This window comes from Ceratosolen solmsi, unplaced genomic scaffold (assembly GCF_000503995.2).
Source record: "Ceratosolen solmsi marchali unplaced genomic scaffold, CerSol_1.0 scaffold56, whole genome shotgun sequence".
In the NCBI taxonomy this organism is placed as follows: Eukaryota; Metazoa; Arthropoda; class Insecta; order Hymenoptera; family Agaonidae; genus Ceratosolen; species Ceratosolen solmsi.
The window spans coordinates 2,110,872-2,137,270 of record NW_011948425.1 but is presented as its reverse complement, the minus strand read 5'-3'; the positions used below and the strand labels follow the sequence as shown (position 1 = coordinate 2,137,270).

At 41.3% G+C, this 26,399-nt stretch overlaps 1 protein-coding gene across 1 annotated transcript in view; it reads right to left on the bottom strand.

Moving 5' to 3' along the window:
• The window catches only part of LOC105363006 (uncharacterized), a 174,420-nt gene extending 150,077 nt beyond the window's left edge, over positions 1-24,343 (bottom strand). Inside the window, exon 1 of the mRNA XM_011500576.1 lies at positions 24,246-24,343. Within this exon, the coding sequence (XP_011498878.1) occupies positions 24,246-24,343 (98 nt within the window). The remainder of the gene's footprint in view (positions 1-24,245) is intronic.
• Positions 24,344-26,399: the final 2,056 nt, after the last annotated feature.

Sequence of the window (26,399 nt, the reverse complement as noted above, 5' to 3'; positions counted from 1 at the left end):
GAATTGTCATAAATTGGAAAATTGATCGTTTGCATTTTTTTTTCTTTTTCATTGTAACTTTATTTGTGCTATCTAAGTTCAAGAGATAAATGAATAATTTACTATTTTACACAAAAACATGATACGATGATATACTATCATTTTAAAATGCACACACCTCTCAATTACCAAGCATCATTTAACAGCTTCACACTCTGAAATATCATACCATTGGTACACGCTATGTAAAACGATCGTATATTAACATTGGCAATGTTTATTGCAATCCCAATAATATCATGTATAGTTCTCGATATCATTTTTATCACTCCTCCGACAAAGCGCGAAGAATGCGTCTCTTAAATTTCACCACTTAATCTCTCGATGATTTGCCATGCATAATATGCAAAGTGTAGGAAAAACAACAACGTCGCATTAATGACTCTCTTAATTCTTGCTTTTAGCGTATCCTCGCTTATATTTTTCGCCCATCTTCCTAACTCTAGGTCCATTAATAATGGGCGGGCATGCACCGCAAACTCCATCTCCCTTTGACCCCCGCTACAGCCGCCGCCTCGCGACGCCTCTCGCCGCGCTCCCTACGCCAGGCTCAGCGACGCAGCCCCGCCTCGTCGTGTCGCCTCACGGACGCGGGCTTCCAATTATCAAAACATGTATGTAAAATTATGGAAATGTATTTGTGTCGCTAGGCTGCGATGCGCCACGTTTCGCGCGCCCGTCTCGCCAACCTCCGCCGAGCGCGACGAGAATTTTTCCGAGAATACGACACTTTTGTTTTTCGGGGACGGGGCCGACTGCAGGACTATCGAAATGCATTTTCACGGTGCCGTGGATGCGTACCTTAATTCGCTCCACCTTCCGCCCGCCGACTCGACATTTATCCTTAACTTTTACGGCGAATTTCCGACTTTTTGAAGGAGGGGAGAGACTCGCGCGCTCACTTAACTTCCGCCCGCAAAATCTATTACGCGGTAATGTATTAGGACGTTTTGTATTAATTAGATTTCTTTTATACGCACGTACATACACCCGCGCTCTACCTATATATCCTAATATATATATATATATATACATATATATATACATATATACATATCGACCACCCAATAAAACATATCGAGGCAATTAAACCTGTTAAAATATGGCTTCTCTTAATAAATTGTACATAAAAGGTACTGTGATTGAAACATTTTTTTTTTCAAAAAGCATTCATGCTATTTTATTGCCTTACCTTCAATATACTCAAAGACAATGATATTAGATATTAAACAGTTCGCTGTGAAGGTAAGTTATAGCTTTTTCATTTTAATGCTTGTATAGAATAAATTCTGAATAAATAATGACCATAATTGTGTTTGCATTTTTCTATGGCGATGCTTAAATTGTTAACCATTGATGAATATGCAATTTAATACCGTAATGGATATTGTACAATTTTTAGCTCGCGTAATTATAATACTATGCATCTAATATTTTCTTCCAATGAAAAAGTAATTGCTTATATTTACATATTATTCGTAATAATGCAGTAATTAAAAAAAAAAAAAAAAAAAAAAAAAAAAAAAAAAACGAATAAAGAAGAAAGAAAATTGCACTAAGCATAATTATTTAATTAATGCTGCAAAAATTTAGATTGTTAATATTAAAATTACAAGAATATGAGATGAGTTACATTACAACGCCATTGTTAATAATAAATTTATTATTATTACTTCATAATAATATCGATAGATTAAATTTCAAAGGGAAATAAGCTCTTTTACGTGCTAAAACTTATATACGTGCTTGTGCAAATAATGCATAATTATTTATAAAATTTTCCCTTGCCATATATCTAGAAAATGTATGAAAAGCGACGTTGCGCACGAGTTAATTGAATAAGAAAAGAATAATTTTCATGCGATGTCATTGCATGAAATTGGCTAAAATTCGGCAGCTATTCTTAAAGATCAATTAATTCAATAAAAATTACACGTAAATTTAACGAATAAGATGCTTTAAATAAGCATTTACGATGTTATATTTGAAAATATTCCGATTAATTAAAAAAAAATATCATGATTTTTGTCACGTTAGAATCTCATAGTTTATGTAATCTTGACGTTTAAGACTTAGCATACAAAGCTTGACAAACATTTCCATAAAATACGACGATTAGGCCGAATATCTGAAATCATAAATCCGTTTCTCAGTAATCCGATGTAATATCACGCAGAATCTAGCATTACGAGAATACACGTAATGGAGATTAAGACGCAAGTGAAAAAATATCTATGAATGCCGGCGGTTGTGCGGGCAAAAGAACCGACGGGGAGCTTAAGCTTGGCCTCGTTGAAGCAAGCCTTACAAAACGGGTCCGCGAAAAGGGAATTATTCCGCAGGAATAGATCGACCGACGCGCTTACGTATGGAGAACCGGAATTGTCCCGATTCAAATAACCTTTTCTCCCGACACAAACAATCTCCCGACGCGTGTGAAAGGAGAATCGCGGTCGTATTGGCAAGGAGGTACGCACAGCCGAGTAGCATGGTTGGTGCCCGGGGTGGGATGGGGAGAGGGGAGGGGGCGATGGAGTCGCGCGTCAGCGAAAAAGGAAAAAGGCGCCTCGCTATTTGTTACCGTCGGTGGAATTTATTTCTAATTGTGTCGCCAAGTTCGGCTGCGTATCCGCCGAGGGGTTTGTCCGATACACCTATGCTAACGCGCATTTATTTTCCAAGAGCGGATAGACATGGAGACGGGAAGAAAGAAAGGGATATGGAGCGAGTACGCGGTGGGGCGAAGGGAGGTGGCGGTGGCGATGTTCGGGATCGGAGAGAGGGGAGGGGATGAATAAGCTTGAAAGCGGTGCATCGATGAACGGTAATGGAGGCCTCGGTGCATACGGAACGAAAGCGTCGCCAATCGCTTTAAAAAATGAAAACAATGCCAGGATTAACTGTTATAATCCTAGGGGCCGTGTGTTGCTGGTAATTTTTAGAGAATGACGGACATAAAGGATCGTAATTAAAATCACATGATGCCATCTTCCCCAGTCAGGGCACTGAAGTATTGCTTTATGTGCGTGTAATGGCTTCATTGGTTATAAATTATAGTATTTTAAATGATATTGCAGCAGTTTCTTATGAAAATAAGCAGTTTTCATTCGACAAATAATTAAAAAAATGTGCAAAGTAATAATAATATCCGAAAGTATTTGTGTAACGGCCAGAAGCTAATTCATTAATAATAGTTATGCTCGGTTAATGCAACTTTTTCTTAACATATTTTTAGTTTAAGTAATGTCGGTTGCTCACGTATATCGATTATACAATGGGAAATGCGAGCATATTTTTATATACAATCGATCATACTATATTATTTATTATATTCAGGCTAAAATTGCATTAAGGAATTAAAAAAAAAGAAAAATCCAATACATTATCCACATTCATATCATTCCAATTATAATCCTACTGCGCTTACGTATTGGGATATTCTGCATTCCAGAAAGTAATCTCCTAACCTTTCTATCAGCAATCACTAAATTAACGGAATTAAAATCTAAGACCTCTTAGTATATCTCGGAGTAAAATCTATGAAATTTAAGTGACCTTAATCTATTAAAAAAAAAAAAAAAATTAAAAGAACAATTGGCAACGATATATAAGCGTTTCTACTTATGTCATATTAATTAATCGTAATATGTGCAAAGTTGTATGTTAGAAATTATTGTCAACGATTTATACATGTAGTTTATAGTCTATGAAGTTAGAGATTTCTCATAATCTACAATTACACGACTTTGTAAACGAATGATTATGACATTATATATTGCAAATCAAAATCCGTCTATAAATATGATTTTTTAAATATTCTCATTTAATACACCAAGCTCACAATTTACAACGATCACGCTCTAGTAAAAAGGATTTTATAAAAAAAAGCCACGACCTGGCGGTAACGTATAATGAGCTGCTCGTCCCACATTTCAAATCCTTTATCGAATGAAATGGAATTGAAGCCAATGAATCCAAATCTCAACTTATCAGAGCACACGGATAATGAAGTTCGCTGTTAGTTATCATAAGTCCATTGAATGTATAATGACTGCTAACCTATTTTCACCAATAGCCGTGTAATTCGTTTTTAATTTGACATGTTGAAAGAAGCAAAATACTAAATCGGCAGAAGCAATGATTCACTCTGTCAATTGGATCTATTTATACGGCTTATTTAATCAATTAAAAAGCATCGGATAATGGCGTGTAACGAAATAAATGAATGAACGCCAGGGTAGTCGGCCTCGGAAACAAAGAGCGCCTTCTTTCGCCAACTCGTGGAGCGTCGCATAAATTTTTCCCCCGAAGACGGAAAGCGCCGAAGCGGCTCATTCTACCTGCGAAAGTCATAATTCAGAATGCCGCTCGCATTACACAAGCCGCGCGTCCCTCCATCTCTTAGGAAAATTGAGATTGGCTCGGCTCTTCGGAAATACGCGCTCGCGCGAGCTCCGCTACCTCTCGCCGCGACAACCTAGATGGAGAGACCGACTCTGAGAGAGAGAGAGAGAGAGAGAGAGAGGGAAATCTTGGAAGCGCCGGCACGAGCGAGACGAAGGCTATCGAGACCTTTTAACGGCGCCCTGTCGCAAATCGTGGCAGAGACGCGCAGTCAGCGTGAGCGAACGCGTCAGGCCCGCGGATATTTATCGACGCCTGGCACCTTGACAGGCGATTTAAAAGAACATATACGTACGTACTGGACCCGCGCGCGTTTGTCGGCGCGTTGGCGCGACTGACGAATGGCCTGATATACTCGTATATAAGGAAACACGGCGTCCACGGAGCTGGAGAAAATTGTTCGAGCGGTGAACGCTCGCTTGATTAGAATTAGTTCCATTGTCTCCATTCATGCGATCCCTGCCCTTGGAATTCTGATTATGATTTGGTTTTAGAGTCCAGCTGAAAAGAATAAAAAAAAAAAAAAAAAACAACAACAACAACAACAACAACAAAAACTAAAAAACAATGAACGGAGAAAAATGCGGTCCCACTCTCTGTATTCGGGACTAGTCTATAATTCTTCGGGGTCGATGGAAAAAAATTTAGCGATAGCAATTTTATTCATATGCGAGCGAATGTTTCAATCGGCCATCAATGTCTTATGGCTTTTTACCATTCATCCTTTCCCCCTTCCACCACCTCCTCCTCCTACTCCTCCACCACCTCATCCTCCTCCACCTCCTTCTCCTACTCCTCCTCCTCCTCCCCTAAACACTCTATTCCATGAACAAAGTTTTAATTTCCCGGGTAGTTTGACGCTAGCGATTACGCGACTCTCGAGAGTGAAACTTTGAAAATTCGCTTTTCTATTAGATTCGACGGATTTGTTGGATATTCGTTCGGAACGTTGACTTAAGCTCGAGTAAAAGTGCGTCCCAAAAAATTTATGCCTAATAAAGCCTTCGCAACATTTATTATCCAATACAAGATATTAAACAATATTATTACCGATAGAGAGAGAGAGAGAGAGAGAGAGAGAGAGAGAGAGAGAGAAAGTCAGCGATAGTAATTTTTTAGCGATCGAAATTCGTTATACTTTCTTAATACATAGAATGTTCATTATCATGAATAATTCACAAGTGAAATATGATAGTAAGAACGTCATTCTCTAAAGCTCGCTTCAAGTAAAATTGATCAATTTGATGTATTAATGCAGTCAACGGAGGCTCGGTGAGGCGGCAATACTACACTCGATAGGTAATTCCCTCATCAAGGATCAAGAATTTTGCTAGCCAATAAAAAAATGCCCTCAAGCGCAGCTAAGAAGAAGTAGCCAATCGGACCAAATGACATTCTATTCAAATGATTCGAGCGCGACTCTGAGCTTAGCATAAAAGACGATTTTTTGCTAGGTTCATGCGATCAGTGGTAGTCCCCTTGTCGGTGTATCCGTGCACGCCCACAAGAAAAACCATACCTACTCCCTCTTGCCCTCCCCGATCAAACTATCGATACCCGATAAACTTCACAGAAAAGTTCTTCAGACTCACGGTGTAGAAAGCGAGAGCGTCTCTCTCTCTCTCTCTCTCTCCTTTTTCTCTTCCTCAACGTCTCCTCCATCTCTCGCGAAACGCCGATGATGGATTCCCGTCAATTATGGAGGCAACATCGTATTGTTTTACCGTCGAACAGGCAACATTGATTGATCGCTGCGGCCATGCTGCCGTGTCGCGGCTACTTGCAGCAGCTTTCCTCTGCCCTCTTGCCTCATCTCCCCCCCCCCCTCTCCATCGTCGTCCCGCAGCCGAGTCTTCTTTTCGCTGGATCGCGCCCAGAATCGAGATACTCCAGAAAGACAGCGAGAGAAATAAAATGAGAGGAGTCGGAGAGGCAGAGGGAATGCGCGCACACGCACGTCCCTCCGCACTATCGCAGGCATATCTTAAATGACTAATGAAAGCACGCCGGCACTGCCTTGAATCCACGATTTCTTGCTAGAGAGGAGAAAAGGGCTGGTCGAAGAGCTGGGGATCCGATGGGCGAGAAAGCGAGAGAGAGAGAGAGAGAGAGAGAGAGAGAGAGAGAGAGAGAGAGAGAGAGAAGATGAGCTGCGACGCCGAGCCTTTATTCACAGTGGGATATTTGTAAGATGGTCACACACTTGTTACGATGTACTTACTTATCCGGCTCCTCGTATTGAAATCGACGATTTTTGTCGAAACATTGCGAGATGAATGAGAAAGACGAGCTGTGATTAGTCTATTTAATCGACGAGCATCCCTAGGAGGTAACAGATTTTTTTGGCTTTTTTTTTTCTTTTTTTTTTTTTGGTTTTTGGAATTCACAAATCGCATGCAAAAGCGTGAGAGACAAGACAGTTTAATCGTATGTCGGAGCTAAGTTTTAATGTTGCAACATTCAATATATTTTTCCAAGGTTTGGAAACACGCTATTACCAAATTGAATAATTTAATCTTATCGAATTCTTACAATTAGTAAGCCGCGTAATTACTTTTAAATTGAAAAATCATATTTATTTTACACGCGTGAAAGTTTGGGGATCAAGCAGAAATTCACTTTCCCAATAGTTTAATATTATAAAAAAATCGTGTTACCGTTGTTATTGCTGTTCTTATTACGATTATTATTGTTGTTATTGTTGTATTTGTCGTTGTCGTTGTCGTTGTCGTTGTCATTGTTGTTGTTGTAATTACAAAGATATTGTATGGAGACGGTAGTGGCTCATAAAATAATGCAAGTGTTCGAAGTGACGTTGTAAAAAATAAAACTTTCAGGCGTTCAACGTTGCAGGAATTTAGAGAAAAAGGACGATCGATGAGATGAAGCTCTAGCTAAAAATTACATTTGAGAATTAGTATTTCCTTTAATTTAATTGAAACTAATTTTCTCGCATATATAAATATATCACAGTGAATGAAAATAATTTCATTGCAAGAGCTATGAAAAGAAGAAATGAAGTCTAAAAGCCAACGGAAAGCGAATTAATATATGCATTTATACGGAATAAACTTACATATGAATTTCGCGCTCCGTGCCAACGGATTTGCATCACGATGAAGGGATAATTTTCATTTCTACAAGTAAAAAGCAAGGGACGTGTATCGAGGTAGATTGCACGGACATTTGCAAAGTCGATCGTTAGTTGTCGCGAGGGACTCGCCGGATAAGAAGAGAAAAAAAAAGCGTTGATTTCTTCAGAAGTAAGTTTGCCGCTGCGTCGTTTGAAGGGTCAGCGGAAATATCCGTGGCAGGAGCAGAGACATGCACACGCACTCGCGCGCACGCACGCACACGGCTGCCACTCGCACGATCTTTGTCTGTGTGCCTTCCGCGGACTAGCGAGCGAGCGTCTAATTTGCATCCAGCCGGGAGGCGATTAACATAATCTGTATTCCGAATATTTATTCGGAATTAGCGACGGCCCGAGCTGTAACTCATACGGGAATTAGTTAAGCTCAAGGATTTGGGTCTTGCCTATCTTCAGCCTCGGTTTGGCCGCTCCGCCTGCTGCTGCTGCTGCTGCTGCTGCTGCTGCTGCTGCTGCTGCCGGCCCTGCCACTGCCACCGCCACCGCTCGTCTCCCTCGCTCTTTCGCTCCTTGCGCGCCCCCAACATTGCCGCCACCACCTTATCAAGCTCCTTCCCTTCCACCCCTATATTTTTCGCCTCGGATATTCGAGGTTCCATTGGGCGAGTATGGCTGCGTGCGTATCGTACTCTCTTTCAGCTGGTGCTTCGAGGGCGAGCCGAACGCGCGGGAAATCAGGTGAAATATCTTCCTCGGTCGATGGCCACATTTTTCTCTGCGCAATGAGAATAAGATCGAGGACACGCCGATGTGGTAGCTCGGAATTTTTTTCTTTTTACAATTTATAACGTTCTTTAACTGATTGTTGCATAAATAACCGCGGCGGCCAATAGGAGCGTTTTTTTCTTTTCTTCGTTTATTCGTTTGTTTCGTGCTTGTCCTTTTTTTCCATGTGAAATAAAGAGTTCGTTAATTAAGATCATCCAATTTTCTTGGTCTCGCCATAAATTTTCACGGAAGAAAGACAAATAAAGTGTAGCGCGTAAGAGGCAGTAGGCGCCTTGCGCGATAATCGCAATCTCTTTTTCCATAAATAAAGTTACTGGAATATTTATGTAACGGAAGGAAAATTACTATCCAGTCGGCATCGCGTCGTACATCACCGAGGCAAAAATACGTAATTGGCAAGGGGTTACACGCAAGTAATTCGAAAGTTCAATGAAGAGCCGAAACAGTCGGTAACACCGTAGTATGCAACAATGGCGCAGTTACGCTCACCTTTGCCTACGGAAGCTCCCAGTACGAGGCTCGGAGGGGGAATGAGATAGAGATAGAGAGATCGAGAGAGAGAGAGAGAGAGACACACACACACACACACACACACACACACACACACACACACACACATGTCCAAGGTGGACGGGGAGTCGCGGTGTTCCGAACTTCACTTTAATACAGAGTAATGTTGATTTATGCCCAGTGGCGTACTCCAGCTACTGTTTCAGCACAACCCTCCGGACGATCTTACGCTCCTCTTCTCTCTCCGCAAGTCGGTATATCCTATCCTACCCTTACCCAGTCAGTAGTTTGCAAATTTCCACCATTATTCGTATTTCCAAGGAACAACATCAAGAGTTAAGGGATTTAGCCTTGGAATATTGTAAGAGAGCAATCACCAGCCGACGAAAAAAGCTGAATGGGAAATTATTTTCATCTTTATCAGTAACGTCTTTGCAAACCGCAGTCACAAATCGCACTATATGCGCCACAAAAATAATGTATGAAAAAATATGGGTCATAAAGTGTGCGTATCCTGATGTGCGTGAGTGCGCGGGTGCGTCGTTAATCGGACGCTATCCATTTGAAAGTACAGTAGATTATCAGGGAGAGCGCAACCTTCGCGAGATGTAAATGTAAGGTCGGGCGGCTATCGCATCACAGCAGCGCAAAGAGTGAAAGCTCGTCAGGAGTCAGCACTCGGAGAAGGTGCACAGGCGGGTAGACCAAGTCTTTGCGCGCGACAGGACATTTGCATGCGCAAGGGCACGATAAGAGTCGCCCGTAACCAAGTGCGAGCAGTCGCCGACTCGGCCAGCGAGAAATGAGAGAGAGAGAGAGAGAGAGAGAGAGAGAGAGAGAGAGAACACCGCGTGGGTAAATGTTTTATTGGCTCGCGCCCCCATGCGGTGCCTTCCGCGCTCTCACCGGGTGCACGCGCATGCGTAAGTACGGGGCTCCGAGGCTGCATGAGTTTCGCAGCTCGATGACCGAGACGACGGTCACGATTCCTGGCTCGCCCCTTCGATAAATCAACGGACTTCTTCACATTTACATATTCTTTCATATAAAACTGACGAACCGGGCGTAATAGCTAATCGCCGCTGGGTGGCGCTTGACAGATTGGAACGCGAGATAAAGGAATTGGCACGGGCTTTTTAACGTCATCGAGCGTACGTGGCTTTTTCACACCACGGATGATCATCGACGAGCGAGGGAGTGAATACGCGACACTTGGGTGTTCTCGTCGTTCGACTTTGTACGGAGCGTTGAGTGGAAATGGGCACCGACCGGCATGTAGCGCGGCTCTCGATAACTGTGTGCGCCGAGGTCCCTCCTGTCCACCCATTATTCGATTACTCGATCGTAACCTTCGAAATAAGATGAGCGTCATTTTTAAGGATTGCGCGAATAAACCGAATGGTGCGATCCTGCGGTCATTACGGAGCCCATAGAGATATACTAATGTACGAGCGTAATATAATACAAATAGAAATATAATACAATGAAAATGCATGGATCGAGGCGGAAGAGGCCTGGCAATTAATAAGGCAAATAATTTTCAGCGTATAATTGGCCAATTGTTAGTAAATGTGGTTGGCAGGCAACTTGCCGAGCCGACTGTCCTGCATATTCATACACAGGACGTATGATATTCATAGTCGATTAAAACTATTCAGCGAATATTCTCGTTCAAGGCGCGTTGTAAATATTATAGGCACTCAGTTGCACGGTGTAGCACGGGATGAGCGATTCGCGTCGCGACGACCAAGAAGCACGAGCGAGCCTGAGATATCGAAAGAGGTAAGGGAGAGAGAGAGAGAGAGAGAGAGAGAGAGAGAGAGAGAAAGAGAGAGAGAGACTGGCTACAAACGCAGAAGCATATCTCATGCAATATGCTAACGTCGAGTAGGCGTAGCAATGATTTACATCTTCATACGTTGGCATTCGCGCGTTCGAGTACGCGCAGTCCCACATACAACAACGTGTCCACACTCACGCACATTAAGAATTATGCATAAAAGAGATTCGCTTACGCGTGTTCTATACACACTGGATTCGGCGAAACATCGCTATCGATAAACGGTTAGCCAAACAACAATCGCTAATACAACAGTGCACAAGTTTACCGCTACTCTTACGAAGAATCTTTTCTTCTCCTCTTTAAAATGCCATCGCTGAAGGAGCGATTTATCAAATGGGGCGCTTTTGTTTTTAGATTGTCAATTGAAAAAGGTAAATAGATAGATGGACGGAGAATAATGATTAGGCGAAAAGAAGCAAGAGTGAAAATTCAAAGAGTAAAAATGCCGCGAATTCTTTCACCTATAAAAGGCTCTGCCTCTCATAGTAAGTATAAGCTACTTTTTTCTCTAATACTCTACCATTTCAGACGCAGTAAGTGGTATAAAATAACTTTACAGACTATCGGCTAGAACGTGTTAGCCACATTTAATCCTATCATCTAAAGTGGGAGCTCCGCGGCAAATAACGAGAATTTAAAAACTAGAATAGTATGTTGCTCTCTTTAATATCAAGTCACTTGTTCTTTGCCTGCTTTTTTGCCACCCGAGCTTTTAGCGCAATTTCCTTAAGTATTTCCTATATAAATAAAAGCCGATGGAATCGAATGTCTTCAAGACTGTTCGTCTATTTGGAAAAATTTAGAAAACTGGCTCGCTTGGCCCCAATCGGCAAAACTACAAATATAATTCTAATAAAACTCTGCGATACTCCTCGGCCCAATACTTTTGATCCGCAATTCAGACAACAACACATTCTTCATGCTTATTCTGCCGCTTTAACGTATCTTGCCACATTACATCTTATTAATACTTTAAAGATAAATCTAAAGAACACGCTTTACGTCACGCGTTGTATCTCACGTGGGGAAGGCGAGCGAAAGTACGATGCGAAAATATGAAAAAATACAACAAGAAAGAGGAAAAAGAAAGTAAGAAGAAAAATAAGGAGAATGAGAACTGGAAATGAAATGCAAAGAGAATGCATGGCACGGGCCTCGATCATCAGTCATATAAGATGCGAAACTATATAAGAGCTGGCAGCGCAAACTGTGTCATCGGCAAATACAAAAGACGTAGGAGGACGTAACGAGCGTCGGCAACGCGAGAGCCAAGTGCCCTCGGCACAATAAGCCATACCGCAAAGTCCTATTTGAATGGAAGAAACGGCTGCTCGCCCATGGAGGGGAGTGCACCTCGTGCCAAAGGGGATTCGAACTCGAATGATAGGGACGGGAGTCTCGGAAGCATCCAGCGAGCGAAGATTCGCACGAGACCCCGGCAGCTCGATTAAAGAAGTGGAACGCGTGAGAAAGGAGGCGACGGCACTTCCGTATCGCGCGGCAGGAGCCAAACGAACAAAAGGGAGATTCGCTCGCCAACTCTGGCACAATATCCAGAGCGTTAGGCCCCAGTCAGGTGAGAGGGGCGGACGCCACAGTGTGAGACAAGGCGCTACGACAAGGCTAGCAACGGAGAAGATAGAAACGCGCGCCACGGAGGAGCCAGAAACGTCGTAGGGTAAGGCCAAACGGGGCAAAATACAAAATCGAAAATCCAAAAAATTTGCAGATCAAAGAGCCGAGGCTTTTCAGCCTTATCATTATCCGTTTGTCGATTGCAAAAAGAGCCTGAATTTTCAGATTGCGCAACGCCGCGAATATTCGAGACTCGAGTGGGCCAAATAGATTCTCGCTTGGTTGATTATTATCAACGTATGAGCAAATTGTAGTCCATAAGTTTTTTGCGAACGGAGCTGTAATTGCCAGGAGTGTGAAACGAGCACGAAACATCATTCAAATTCCAGATTAATCGCCTCTTATAGTCACATAACGTTAAGTCCATATAGGTGAGAATTAATATGACATTTATGGAATTGAGAGGATAAATCTCCACGAATTACGATCGATAAACTCTCGATTGTAGTTAATTGAAAATACAATGGCTTTGAGTATGGCGAATGACGATGATCGAGCATACCAGCTGTTTTAACGTAAAGACGGCATTCGCAATTAATTATGAGCACAATTAGTTATTTTTATTACTATCATTTATTCTCCGTGACCGATGAGAATATGCTTGCGTGCGTGCGTGTATGAGAGACAGACAGAGAGAGAGAGAGAGAGAGAGAGAGAGAGAGAGCAACGTAGAGCGAAACACTGTTGCCGCGCGCACGGGAATACGAGAAACTTCATCAAGAGGTGGCGTGGATGGGGGATAGCTGCAGGTAAGACATATTCCAAATAAAAGGAAAACGAGCGGAATGCAAGAATAGAGTGCCGCAGCATTGAAAAGCGAATGAGCGAGTGGATGGGAAAACAAGGCACTCGGTGCTAAATATTGCATGAAAGCGCGCGCGCGCGTTTAGAAATTCACGCTCCGTGAGGCTGGTAATGAAGAAACTGGATAGCCTGGACAGACGCAGACCGCATCTTCATCGCTCGTACGTGCCTTGGATTAAGGTGCAATATGCCATTAGGGCCGGGGCGCACCTATTCATCCGCGCTCTGCAAGATGAATAGCCCGCGAGTGAGACGGGCGCACTTTGTTTAGAGAGCGTCGCGAATTAACCGCGTCATGAATCATCGTGGGCACGCACGTCGAGCAGCTGGTTCCTCTGCCTCAGGAGTAATCCTCCTGTAACGCGCCCCGGAACCTGCGTTATGGCATTTTAATCGCGGCCCCCGCAACACCAGACTCTCGCCCAAAATAATGCATGCCGGGTTGCTGTCCGCGCGCTGTACTTCCGAGTGGACGGCTAAATTTTCCCGCCAAGGGAAACGTGGAGGACTGGGGCCGAGCCCGAGGCCGGGGGCTGATGCCGTTGCCGGTACTATTGCCGGGAGAATGGCCTGCGTTAGGCGGCTGCGGTGGGCTGAGGTGGGGTACGGGGAGTAAGGAGCGGAGCCTAAGCGTGTTAAAGGGGGCGGACACGCCTCAAGAATAATAATATTGCGGGTAAGCGCGTCTCGTGTGCTGCTCGCATGCGGCAAGGTTAAGTATTCACCTGTTTTATTTTTCATTTACGAACGCTGGTCAGGTTTGCTTCTTTTTTTCTTCTTTCCTTCCTCCTTCGCGTACGCTCCCCCTTTCCTTTTTCCAAACCATTCCGTATTTAATTAAGTTGTTCAAAAAGTACAGTTTCTGCCGATCGGACCTTGAATTTTAATTGAGCCTGTCATTGGCATTCGCTTGTTTTCGGCAACAATTACAATTTCAATGTATGCCCAAAAACTTTAATTATCCGCTAAGCAAGGGATTCGATCGGTGCTATTATGCCGAGCAAAGTTTTATGTATCTGCCAGATACATGATAAGCGGTACCCACGTTAACAACAATAAATGAATAGATAGAAAGAGAAAAAACGACCGTTGGCCGGATTATCGAGTAACGACTGCAGAACCTACCAGCAGTGTAAACCATTGCCGGTATCTTATTACCACGTAATAATATAAATTTCCGAGTGTCCAGAGAATACATTTGGTCGGTCGGGGGTTGGGTGTTGACGGGGGAGGGGGATGGTGGGGGGTGATTAAACGCACGTATATACGCAGAGTACTCGATTATTTATCAAGGACTTCAGCTAATTTATAATGCGCATATTAGCGTTCCTTGAGCATCGGACATACTCACCTTCCTAACGATATGAAAAATCAATGATTTTTGGCTATATTTAATGAGACGGTTATTAATGTCACGAACATCGCGTATAAAAATTCTGGCATTGATAAGTGCATTGGCAGGCCCAACTCACCGCATAAGCAAATAATAAGCAAGGTTTTTTTTTCTTCAAAACAAATCCCCTTCAAGCAACGTCCAGCGATTCACCTGGGAAAGAGAATAAGCGAGACAACTAATGAGGACAGGTATCGACCGCCTATCGTAAATACTCGTCAAAGCCAAGCCAGCGAAAATAAAGTTTCACTTTCGCTTGCCATTCATCAAGCGGCATCCGAATTTAGCGAACCGAGCACAAATAACTTACGCGAAGGCATTGGCGTCTAGCGTAATGCATCTCGCGGTCATCGCACGCGCCTCATTGAATCGATTGTCATCGGCGCGTCGCCTCCCGGCTTGTAAGCATTTGTGTTTAGGGCCAAATAACGAGAATCGCAAAAATCGCCCCGTAAAGCAGTGGCGGGGAGGAGGGGGGGGGTGTGTGGGGTGGGGGGGGGGGGGGGGGGTATGAGGCGGCCGACGGCTCTCCCCGAGGATGAGCCGCAAGGATTCGCATTTCCGGTACGCGTGAGGCTGACCCGAGGACGTGATAATCGTGACTCTTGAAACTTTTTGCCGGGCGCGATTTCCTTTTTCCCGCTACGGAACGGCGAAATCGCGCGTCAAGGCTGTCGTCGTCAGGCACTTGCGACTCGATGTTTTGTCCTCCACGAAGAAATGCTCGTCGTCCAATTAAATCTACACGAGGAAAGCTGTCTTCTTTATTGAAAAGTAAGCTGAGCATATTCTGTTCGTGACTTTCACAGTTATGTACCTATTACCTAGACTTTTTTTTTGTTCTTTCTTTCTTTCTTTCTTTCTTTCTTTTTTCTTTTTTTTTTTATTATCACTGGCCTTATATAAGGTAAGTAAATAACTATATTGATTAGTCGAATTAGATGTTTAATTAAGCCGGGCAATTTATCCATACCGGTATTCTCCATCCAAATAAGATTCAACGCATCGATCGAGTCAGATGAAAAACAAGCATTTATCATGTAGAATTTACGTACTTTATGTAATCCAAATGTCTCCAGGTTATCGGTAATGTGCCATTTATTAAAATGAACATTGTTAAATTTTTTTTTTTTATTTCCAATGCCGTGATTTGGCATATTCTAAATTTTAATGCTTAATGGAATATTTTAGATTATTGTGCCCTATGATATTGTGACGATGAAAGGAAAATTTATCATTGACAATTGTTCAGAAATGATTAAAGCATTAATTATTACATTAATTAATATTGCGTTTGTTCGACAATCGATGTTGTGAATATTTATAGAAGTTGTTGAGACGGAACGATCGTCTCAATTTATTTCATAAAATTACGTATAAATTTTCCCTTCTAATTCACCATCCGAGCACGTCAAAATATTGAAATTTTTCTTCTTCGCCAAACTTGTTGATTAGCGATTCGTGTATATAATGTGCAATTTGTCGATGATTTGTTCCGAAATTCTACGAAACAATCAACGTCGATTAATATCGAATACCGATGTGAGTATGTAAATGTATGATGAAACGACAGACATAAAATATATCAATATATATTGCCACATAGACCAATTGACTATCTATGTTTACAGTAATAGCGCCAGATCGTCAATTTTTTATCGAATATCGTAATGACGTGTGCGCTTACTTCCTCCATCAATATAGTCCGCGATGATTTTTCAACGCCTCGTAGTAATTTAGAATTTGAGATATAATAATAGACTTTAGTATCGCTAAGGTTATAATCCCATGTTCGCGTACGCAAATGACTAAGATGTTGATTTGTACCGCTGACATTATTTTAACACATGTTTCAAATAAAAATCATTACATTCCCAAGCTTTCGAGCATCTTTGTAAATATAAATGATTAAAATTTATCGTCCATTTGAATTTATATTTAGCGAAGGAATAAAGCGCCCTCTCGCTAGCATACAATGTTGTGATAATCGGTAAACATTAATTTGCTCGTGAAACATTCCTCGTTTAATCCTCATTACTTATCTTTAGTAATAGAACGTTCGTGCTCGGGCTTGCAAGAAATTCATTATGCTTTTTTATAAAATTAAGAAGAATATGTACTAGGAAATAACGAGAAATGATATTAATTTACAAAGATTTTTACAAAGTGTTGATCATTAGCATTTAACGTAACCTTACATGGTTTTAAGTTTATATATTACGTTCGAGGACTGGAGAATGGGGAATGTACGCCGAGTAAAATTTAGCTAGAGCATTTCCGACGATACTCGAATTTGAAAAAGTTGCTTCACATTCATCATTCTCACAATGACATTTAACATGAATTTTAATGCGAAATATTTTCATAGAGCGTATGATGTATCCGGTTGTGTTGCTGCCTATACAATTAGAATACAATCAGCCATCTCAAACCGTATAATTTTGATAAAGCGACAAACCATGGGTTCCTCGAGTTCACGCAGTGTGAACATAATTTATAACACTACCGATTCACCCACGTGGACCGCAGTGCACACTCACCGTACCACAAGACAATGCATTTATGACGTAACTTCATTCAAATGCAGCCCAATCTGGGAGCGCGATCGCTCCGAGGCGCCAAAATACATCCAAAAAAGAATCCCCTCGCAAAAAAAAAACACCTCGACAAGATATAAAAGCCGCTCGGTCGTGATGGATAGCGCGTTGCACCAGCCTCTGGATAATAACCGCGAGATATAATTGCACAAAGGATAATTAGAGGATGGATGGAGAGCGGTGCGGGCGAGGTGGAGGCCGACCAAAAACAAAGTGCGGCGGCGCGTTATAAATTTGCGCGCCCCGATAGGCGCGAAAGGAAGCGCGCAGCTTTACGCGCATAAGGAGAGCGAGCGAGAGAGAGAGAAAGAGAGAAAGAGAGAGAGAGAGAGAGAGAGAGAGAGAGTGAGTGAGGAGGGGGGGGGGGGCGAACGATGTAGGTTAGCGTGATTCCGGCTAAGTATCTCCCAAGCCTGCAGAGCGTAAATAGCGCAGGCCGATAGCGCCGTCCAATGAAATCGCTAATAGTCGGCTTTCAAAGTCAATAAGAACGACTCGGCGCGCACCCGAGTACGACGCCATTGCGTAATTGATCATCGATCGTCTCGTCGTCATTTTCACTGCGTCGTCGTTTGAACGAGGCTTTTTCATTTGTTTGTTTGGCGCGGCGCGCCAGTATAAGCCTGCGGCATTTTTCAATTCGCGTCCGAAGAATAAGAATGCGCGCATTCGTTATCCTCACGGCTTGCCGCGAACTTTTACTACGTGCGCCACGCGATAGTATAAGAACTTTAATTTACAATTTCGATGAGATTCGCGCGCCAAGCTATTACGATGTATGTTTACGTATTTATAAGCAGCTGCTTGTTGCCGAAGATTAATTTACGTCCAGCTGAACGAGACGTCAAAGATAGTTCCTGCGCATTCGCCAACGCAAATCCCACTTTGCTTTTATACGCTCAATTTCGTTGAAGCTTATGTAAGCTTTGAATTAATTAACAAAATTTTTACACATCAGCTCATCGACCTTTCAATTTGCATTTTCAATTCGTTTGATATAGATTTAAAGCTATTCTTGGAAATGCAATTTAATTGAATAAAGTAATTCCATGCGTTTTGGTTAGTGAAAAGATAAGTAAGCATCGCTGGGTTTTTTCCCACTGACATTATTGTGGTTAATTATTTAATTTGCATATTAACATGTCAATTATTGATGTGCCAGGAGATCGATAGGGGAATTTCTTTTTCTTTTAGTTTCTCATTAAATAACTTAAATTGAAGATTATCCATTGTTTAGTTGAAAGTTGCTTAATAAACTACCCATTAAATTCTTAATAGACTTCAATTAACATTTAATACATAATATTTAAAAGAAAAAAAAAATACAAAAACCGTTAGTCTTGCATAGCTCTGTTGTTGCAACTTAGAAGACATTCTACCTTTCCTTTTTCATTCGTCATTCTACATGTCCTTCGCCAACCGACGGTAAGTGCCTTAACAACTAAGCCACTACATTACAAAACACATTACGTAACATTGATACGCCAGAGGCAATTTCTCCGAAATAATTCGTCATGAGCTGGGTGGAAAAGCTGCTAGAAAGAATTTTCCAGCAACTATTCAGCGAAGATAAAAGAGCTAGACTCAGCTCGAGAGTGATCGAGCGACGGATGAACGAAAGTAAAAAAAGTGAGAGAAAAAAAGAAAATGAAATACGTCGTTCTTTTGCGCTAGGGTTTAGAGCAAGAGCGAGAGAAGAGATAAAGATGGCGTCGAGCGAAAATGGTGAACCGGTTTATCCAGGGCTCTGTTCTTCTAAGTTCGCGCGGAGTCTGCACTACAGTGTGTATCGTGTGCCCAGGACCGAACAAAACTCACCTTCGTATCTCTCCCCCCCCGTGCCCCCCCCCCCCCCCCTCTCCCAGTCAGCACCACCTCGCGCTCACTCACGCTAACTCGCTCTCGCCTCACCCCCCCTCCCCCTCCCTCACTCTCTCTCGCTTTCTCTCTCTTTCCCCTTTCCACTCACTCCCTCGCTCCCTTCTCACTTCTCAAGCCCCAATAGCACGAACTTCTCGCGTGGGCGTGTGTACGTGTGCACTGCTAGAAATGACACAACTGACGAGTCAAGTCCTTCCCTGGGAATATCCTGGCCCCCAATGCCCGTATTATGATGAAATAATGCACGTTGCCACGACCACCGCGAGCAAAACTGAATAGTAAGGTCCTGGTTAAGGATTACATTGGGAGAGCTATCCTGCGGAGAGCTTTGGGAAGGATTATGCGATGTGCGTTACTCGGGTTTTACGAAATTGTGCTTCGTCTGGTCAATATTTGATTTTCAGTACAATCGTCGTTAATTATTCTTTCAACTTGTCACTCTTGTATAATTGTTAGATCATTATTGCGCGCGAAAATAAAATAAAGTGAAAGTGAAAAAAGTGTTTCAACTGTCGATCTGTTTTAGCGAATTTTCAATTTCTAGCTATCGAATATCAGCGAAAAAAATTCTTTGCGCAAATTATCATCTTGCGCATATGAATTAATAATAGACATTCACAGTTTTAAACAAAAGCTTTAACTTTGCACATCAAGAACTTACTTTCTCACAATAATATTGTAAATCTCAATACATACATACATAAATATATAGATATATATATATATATATATATATATATATAAATAAAATGTAAATCTACTTGAAATATTTAGCAATCGAACTTTCTACAAATTTACAACATCAACATAAATGCTCGTTTTTATATGACAATGGCTAGGCTTCACCAAAACATTCACGTTCTAATCAGTGAATTTTGCATTTAACACACAGTTTATAAATCCAAACACCGAGACACTCTGCGTCCACTTTATGCATGAAGACTCAGTGCAATTGTTTAATACAACACAAGGTCGATTGTTCCAGCTATCGATTAACCTTAACATCCCAATTATCGTTGTTACCCGATACAAAGGGTGCCATATTTGGAGGATGGGTAAAGCCACGAATTCGGGGACGAGCCTCGCTTGTATGCAAATACGATATTTTTCTGAATTCCGATGCCCCGTAACTGTTAATAATTGGGTCGCTCGTAGGACCGTGTTTGGGAGAGTAGCACCAGTGCATCAAAGAATGGGTCAGTAACCACTCCCCTCGACGGCTATTCCGTTGCCGAGGATCGTGTACACCTATGGGCGCCCACCTTCCTTAGTGTGTACGTGAGCCGAACCCCTCCTCCCACTGGCCAGCCAAGCCGGCAGATCTCTTTCTCACTCGGTCCGCCGGGCTTGTTCCCTTGGCTTGGCTCCCTTCTCATTATGCTCGTCCGTCTCTTTTCTCGCTACCCTCACTAAAAGTTTGCTAACTTTGACGTTACAATGCGCAGTTGCTCAAGCGCTATTATGGCTTATTACGGCAATGCTATTTCATTATTAATTCATCTATCGGTATGTATCGCGTGCTTCGTCCAACCTTACTTCTTTTTACCGATAAAGCCAGTTGGAACTGTATTTATAATGATTTATAGAGACGACCGACTATCTATCATGATATTCTTGTTTATAAATTATTAATTTATTCTGAAATGTGTGAAATGCAAAGTCAAATTAACGATTGACTTATGATTATGATTCATTAAGTTGGCTATAAATTAATGCAAATTCGCTTATAATACAATGAGTGGGTATGAGGTGTTTTCTCTTTCCACCGCGAAGATGAAATTCATACGCAAATAGCGAAATTCATAATAAATCAGCTGGCTAATCATTATTAATTTTTAATTTGAAAATGTAATCAAATAAAGTTACTCGAAGAAACGCCGTGCAAATGAATTAAAATATTTACAGCTTACCTCGGCTTAATGAAATGCACCACACGTATCATTTACAATTCTGAAATTCTGAAATCGCTGAAAATTATATATTCAAATTTTTTCCCTCAACATTAATTGTAGATGGAATATACATTTACTTAGTTCGCTAACAAACCTTTATCAGACAGTATTTCAATAATTGCATCTTATGTATAACGATAAAGGAATTTAAATATATAATTTGAAATATGAAATTGAAATATATTAATTTAAAATTTTAATAACTAAAAATGGCTTTGTATTTAAACTATAATAATAATTATGATTATTTAAAAGATAAAAATTGTAATTATTCATCGTATACGCGTTGGTATGACTGCACTTAAATTGCTCCGGTAATATCTTTCGTGTCTTTAGGTTAAATTTTATTCGCGTCTTTAAGCGATCGAAACTTTCTTGTCGATTTTTTTACTCGTATGAGAAAAGTCAAAGTCAGCTAATATAAAATTTGTAATAACAATAATTATAATTGATAAAACGTGCATGGATGAAAGTTTTTTTTTTCAACTTCCACAATTTTTCGTCACCGAATTATGAATTCTTTTAAGTTCACGATTCTTCAAAATTACACTTATAATTATTGCAATTATGCTTAGAAAATATTTTTTTTTTTTTTTTTTTTTTTTTTCATTTTAACCATTATTCACGCATAATTGATGATGAAGATTAACAACAATAATTTTATTACTCACATATACGTATTATAATCTCTTATAATACTAAATTATTATTATATAATACTTTTAGATAAATAAATTTATTTATTTGTCTCTCATAATGTTGCGAATTATTCGGGTATTTTAGATAATGCTGATTAATGTTTGATTACTACATTAGAGGATATTTGCTATTATTCAAACACGAAGCTACTTTAAAATGATTAGTGTTTTTAAGTTGTTAATTAATAATGCCTATATATAATGATATGCACACACGTGGATATAAATATACGTATGTATATGTATGATATGCGATCTTCGTCAAGAGAATGTATAGTGATACGTAATGGGAAATCTGCCATTTCATAATATTAACAATATTAATAAATAATAACTCACCAATAGCAATAAAATTACATTACCATTGATACCTCGAAAGCTGATATTCTTCTCGCTGGCTAAAGGTTGGTTAACTAATGCCATTCAAAATTTATTGAAAAAGTATTAGTTGGTTAATATGATTAGTCTAGATATCATTATGATGTTTAAAAAGAATATAAATTTAATGAGTATTCTGCAGGTGATTTGATAAAATATTTCATGAAATGTGTCGACACATTTTTCTTTTTAAAGCTAATCTGACAACTTCGCGTGAACTCGATAATATTATAAATGGCTCTTGAGGACGATACTGTTATCAGCGACCTGATCCTTACACTCATAAACTACATAAGGGCAAACGCATCATAGTTCCCCAAAACTATTTGCGAATATTCTACGTAATTAGCAATGTAGATCGTTGTAGATTAAGAGCTAAAGAGCGAGACAAGAGTTGCTCGTCGGATTTCGCGAAGTGGATTGAAAAATTTCACAAGCTAACTGGATTGTGGAAGTAGCAGTACTCGCGGCTCGTTGATTTCCCAGGAATTTTCACGAGTATCTCGAGCGTTTACGAAATAAAATTTCCATCTACGGATATATTACGAGCTAGAGTAGCTATAAAAAAAAAAAAAAAAAAAAAAAAAGAAGTAAAAAGAGTCGCCGTGATCGGTAAGAAGCGGCTTTGCTCTGTAGAATCGATGAGCGTCTTCGAATGCCGAAGGTATGTACAATTGCGCGTAAGTCAATATCCGCAAGGTCCGCGATCCTCGTAGTAATAATCACATTTCTCGGAAAGTACAACGGAGTGGCGCAAGTTTTGAAATTACTCGACCTTGAGCGGCTCGTTTTTACCTTTAAAGTGTTACATGGACAGCATCGCTTAGTATGATAATCTCGGACGACGATCTCACTCGCTGCACAACTCCTCTCGAGCGCAGCGAACCGTCTTCGCCAAGGCTTCTCTCTCTCTCTCTCTCTCTCTCTCTCTCTGTCTATGTCTCTCTCTTTCAATCTCGGCGGCACTTTTTCTCCATTGTGACCTACCTCTTACATTCGAGCACCGATTACAACGTGAACGCATCGCACTTTCTCCCCCTGACTGAAGCACGTATGGTGACGCGCGCGCGCGAAAAATCTCGATTGTCCGATTGGCAGATAAACTCGAGGGTGTTTGACGAACTATGGAAATAGGGTCGATGGGAGGATTGTTAGCGCGTAGCCGAGCCGATTTTATTACGAGCTTATTGTATGGCTTGTAGATGTTGGAGCACGATAAACGAGAATTACTTCGTACTGAGATAATAGTGATATCGTTTGGAAAACTTGAATATTTTTCTTACTTTGCGATCCGAAGGAAACGTGTTTCGTTGCACATTGTCATTGTTGGGAATTCCAATGCTCGTTAAATGCCACACAGTCGAACTCCATTAAAAATGGCGTTAAAATAATTTACTTCGGTTCATTGTGGTTCACTTTTTTATTTTATTTATATATGTATGTGCCTTAAACTATTTTTCCATTTAAAGATGTTAAATGGAGTGGTAATGTTAATTTGTCAACGTTTGATATGCAAGAATAATGTATCAATCACCCATACTTGTATGAAAATGTGAAGGAAAAATGCTTAATCGACAACGTTCACTACGATTCATTCACGATAATGCAGACTCTTATTCCATCCGACTGATCCGTCAATTTTTAAACTAACAATTATTAATTTTCAGCTCAAATTATACTTATATAAATACCCGACATTCGAAAAAAAATAAGAGTATTTCTTGTGAAACTATCGTAATAAATGAAAACGTGCAGCTAATAAAGAGAGAACGATAGATTATTCCAACTCGTTTTGTTTGTCGAAGATTAAGACGTTGGAGAATAAGTAGTGCGAGCTTCGACAGCTTTCCAACACGCCGAGACTCTTAATAGCGAAGCACATTATAAATTTTTGAATATTAAGATCATTTAAGCGTCATCTATCGGCCATTTATTACCTTACTCGCGTACTATTCACGACACATTTACTCTTCAAAATGGCCCTTCTATAATTTAATAAAGTGATTATAAATGTTGCGCAAAATGGAAAAGGACCGTGGTTATATTCGGGCAATTACCGATTTTATCTCATGATTTACAATGTGAGCCTGAGCATAAACCCAAAAAAATGAATTTAACAAAAAATCGGAAAAGAAGCAAACAAACGTACAATACGTAAAAAACGACGTAAATAACCGAGGCTTGTTTACCGACGTATAAATCCCTTAATGCACCCCCGACTTCATGTGCACCGAAGTCTCGCTTCAGCCATGGCGCCTACAGATGTATTTGCATATCTGTAGTGCTGTTGCTGTTGCTGTTGCTGTTGCTGTTGCTGCTGCGACGCCATTAACGCACAATGGAAGGATATCGCTTAAAAACTACGCAAAGCTTCTTTACAACATCTCTAAAAGCTTTTGCCTTTATGCTATTTTCATACTTTCACATTGTCTTGTATTTTCAGGCTCCTCGCGTATCGCTACCAACGACGCATTATAATATTTATCGATATTTGTCAAAAAACAAAAAAAAATTTTCTATGAAAACGAAAAAAATGCTTTGGATAGAAAATTTTTTACATTTTCATGATTAGCGTGGATAAAGCACGCGTCTTATCAATATTTTCGACCATTCTTCGGGGCGTCAATTTTTCAAAATGACAGATTATCATTGCATAATACCCACTCGAAAATCTGCTTTCCTCAAATTACGCTATTACGTTCGTTCGTAACTTGCATTTGTTTCGTAACTTGCAAACGGTACACCATTTATAAGAATCGATGCTGGCCTTTCTAAGGGCCTAAGCTCGATATTATCGTAGATAAATAAATGAAAAAAATTTGAGATTAAATTAATGGTGAAATGAGTGAGCCGAGTATGGATGGGTAAGATGCTAGGGAAAACAATATGAGCGTCGAGTTAACAAAAGTTAATTGAGCCGATAAGTGGCATTAGAAAAATGGCGCTATAAATACCTTTCACGAGTACGTGTAGGTAATAGTGCGGACCGCGTAGAGTTATAAAAATACGGATAACGACTCCTCCACTACACAATATGGCATAACAAAAAAAGAAAAAAGAAAAAAAGAAAAAGAAGCAAGACACGATGTAAACAGGTAATTCCACAGCTAACGAGGATCAAGAGATCTCGTATAATTTCCCACAAAACACTTGTCGCGCGACGGCTCGTCCCGCTCGCGCGCGTCCTACAATCTCCCTCCCTCAATCGCGAGAACTCCCTCCCCCTCCCGCCCAAATCAGCCGCCACCCTCGTCTCCCGGATACACGATTGCGCAATCGCGCAGCCCTATGAAAGTTCATCGATTCCCCGTACGAAATAGACACGTAGCTTCCTCCTTCGCCGCGTGCGCCCGATATCGCGGTGGTAAAAAAACGAAGGGAGGGAGAACGAGAAGAGAAGTCGGTCGGCGTCCCCGGAGAGAAAGAGCGAGGGCTCGCCGAGAGGAGAACCAGTTTCATCGCTTAAACGCTTAATTAAGCTGCTGGGCCGATCCTCGATCGCCCGATCACACACGCATGCGTTCACGTATACGCTTGTACATGCTCTCTCTCTCTCTCTCTCTCTCTCTCTCTCTCCCTCCCTCATGAAATATCTACGAGTGCAGGCAGAAGGAGCTGGGTTCCCGAGGAGGCGGCGCTCGCGCGTGCTGTTGCCGCGCAAAGTGCACTCGCCGAGAGCAGAGGCCCTTTTCCCAAGAACAGAGACATCCATAACCAATCTTGTATTCTTAGGGAGCGTACGAGCATTTCGAGTTCGTTATCGTTAACGGCTTTATCGCGTACCGCTGCCGCCCGTACCACGAACACTCGTTAATCATGATTCCGGTCAAAGTTGTGCAGGGCGACTTTCCGCCAAGTCTAGGTGGCTATTCCCGCCGTCGCTCGACTAGCGTAATGAGATCCGGTGCTTTTCAACGGCTACTCGTCAAGGCATCTCCTCCTCGTCAGTCCTGGAAAAGTTGCTGGCGTTCCTGAGACAGCGGACGGCTCATTGGAATTGCCCTTTAGATACATCGTTGGCTCGCGAGAAAGTGGCCTGCGCTCGGTAACCTATAATTTCTCCAGCCGAGATCGAGCCTCGAAATTGTCCGGGAAACGCGCCATTATTCTTACGTATTGCCAATCGCAGTCTGATCCTGTCAAGCTTTTTCATGATGCTTAGATGCTTAGAGCCGATAGATTATTAAAGCGAAGATTTCGAGTCACATTGATGTAGATTAGGAATTGACAGTTCGCAAGGATCATATAAAGTGAAAAATCTCTTTTTCATTCGGCTCCGAAAGAATGTGACAACGGGCGCGTCATTTGCTTGTTTGTTCGCTTATCCTTAGCCTCGTTGTAAAATGTTGCTCGAGTAATGAAAAGAGAAAAATGCATGAGCCACG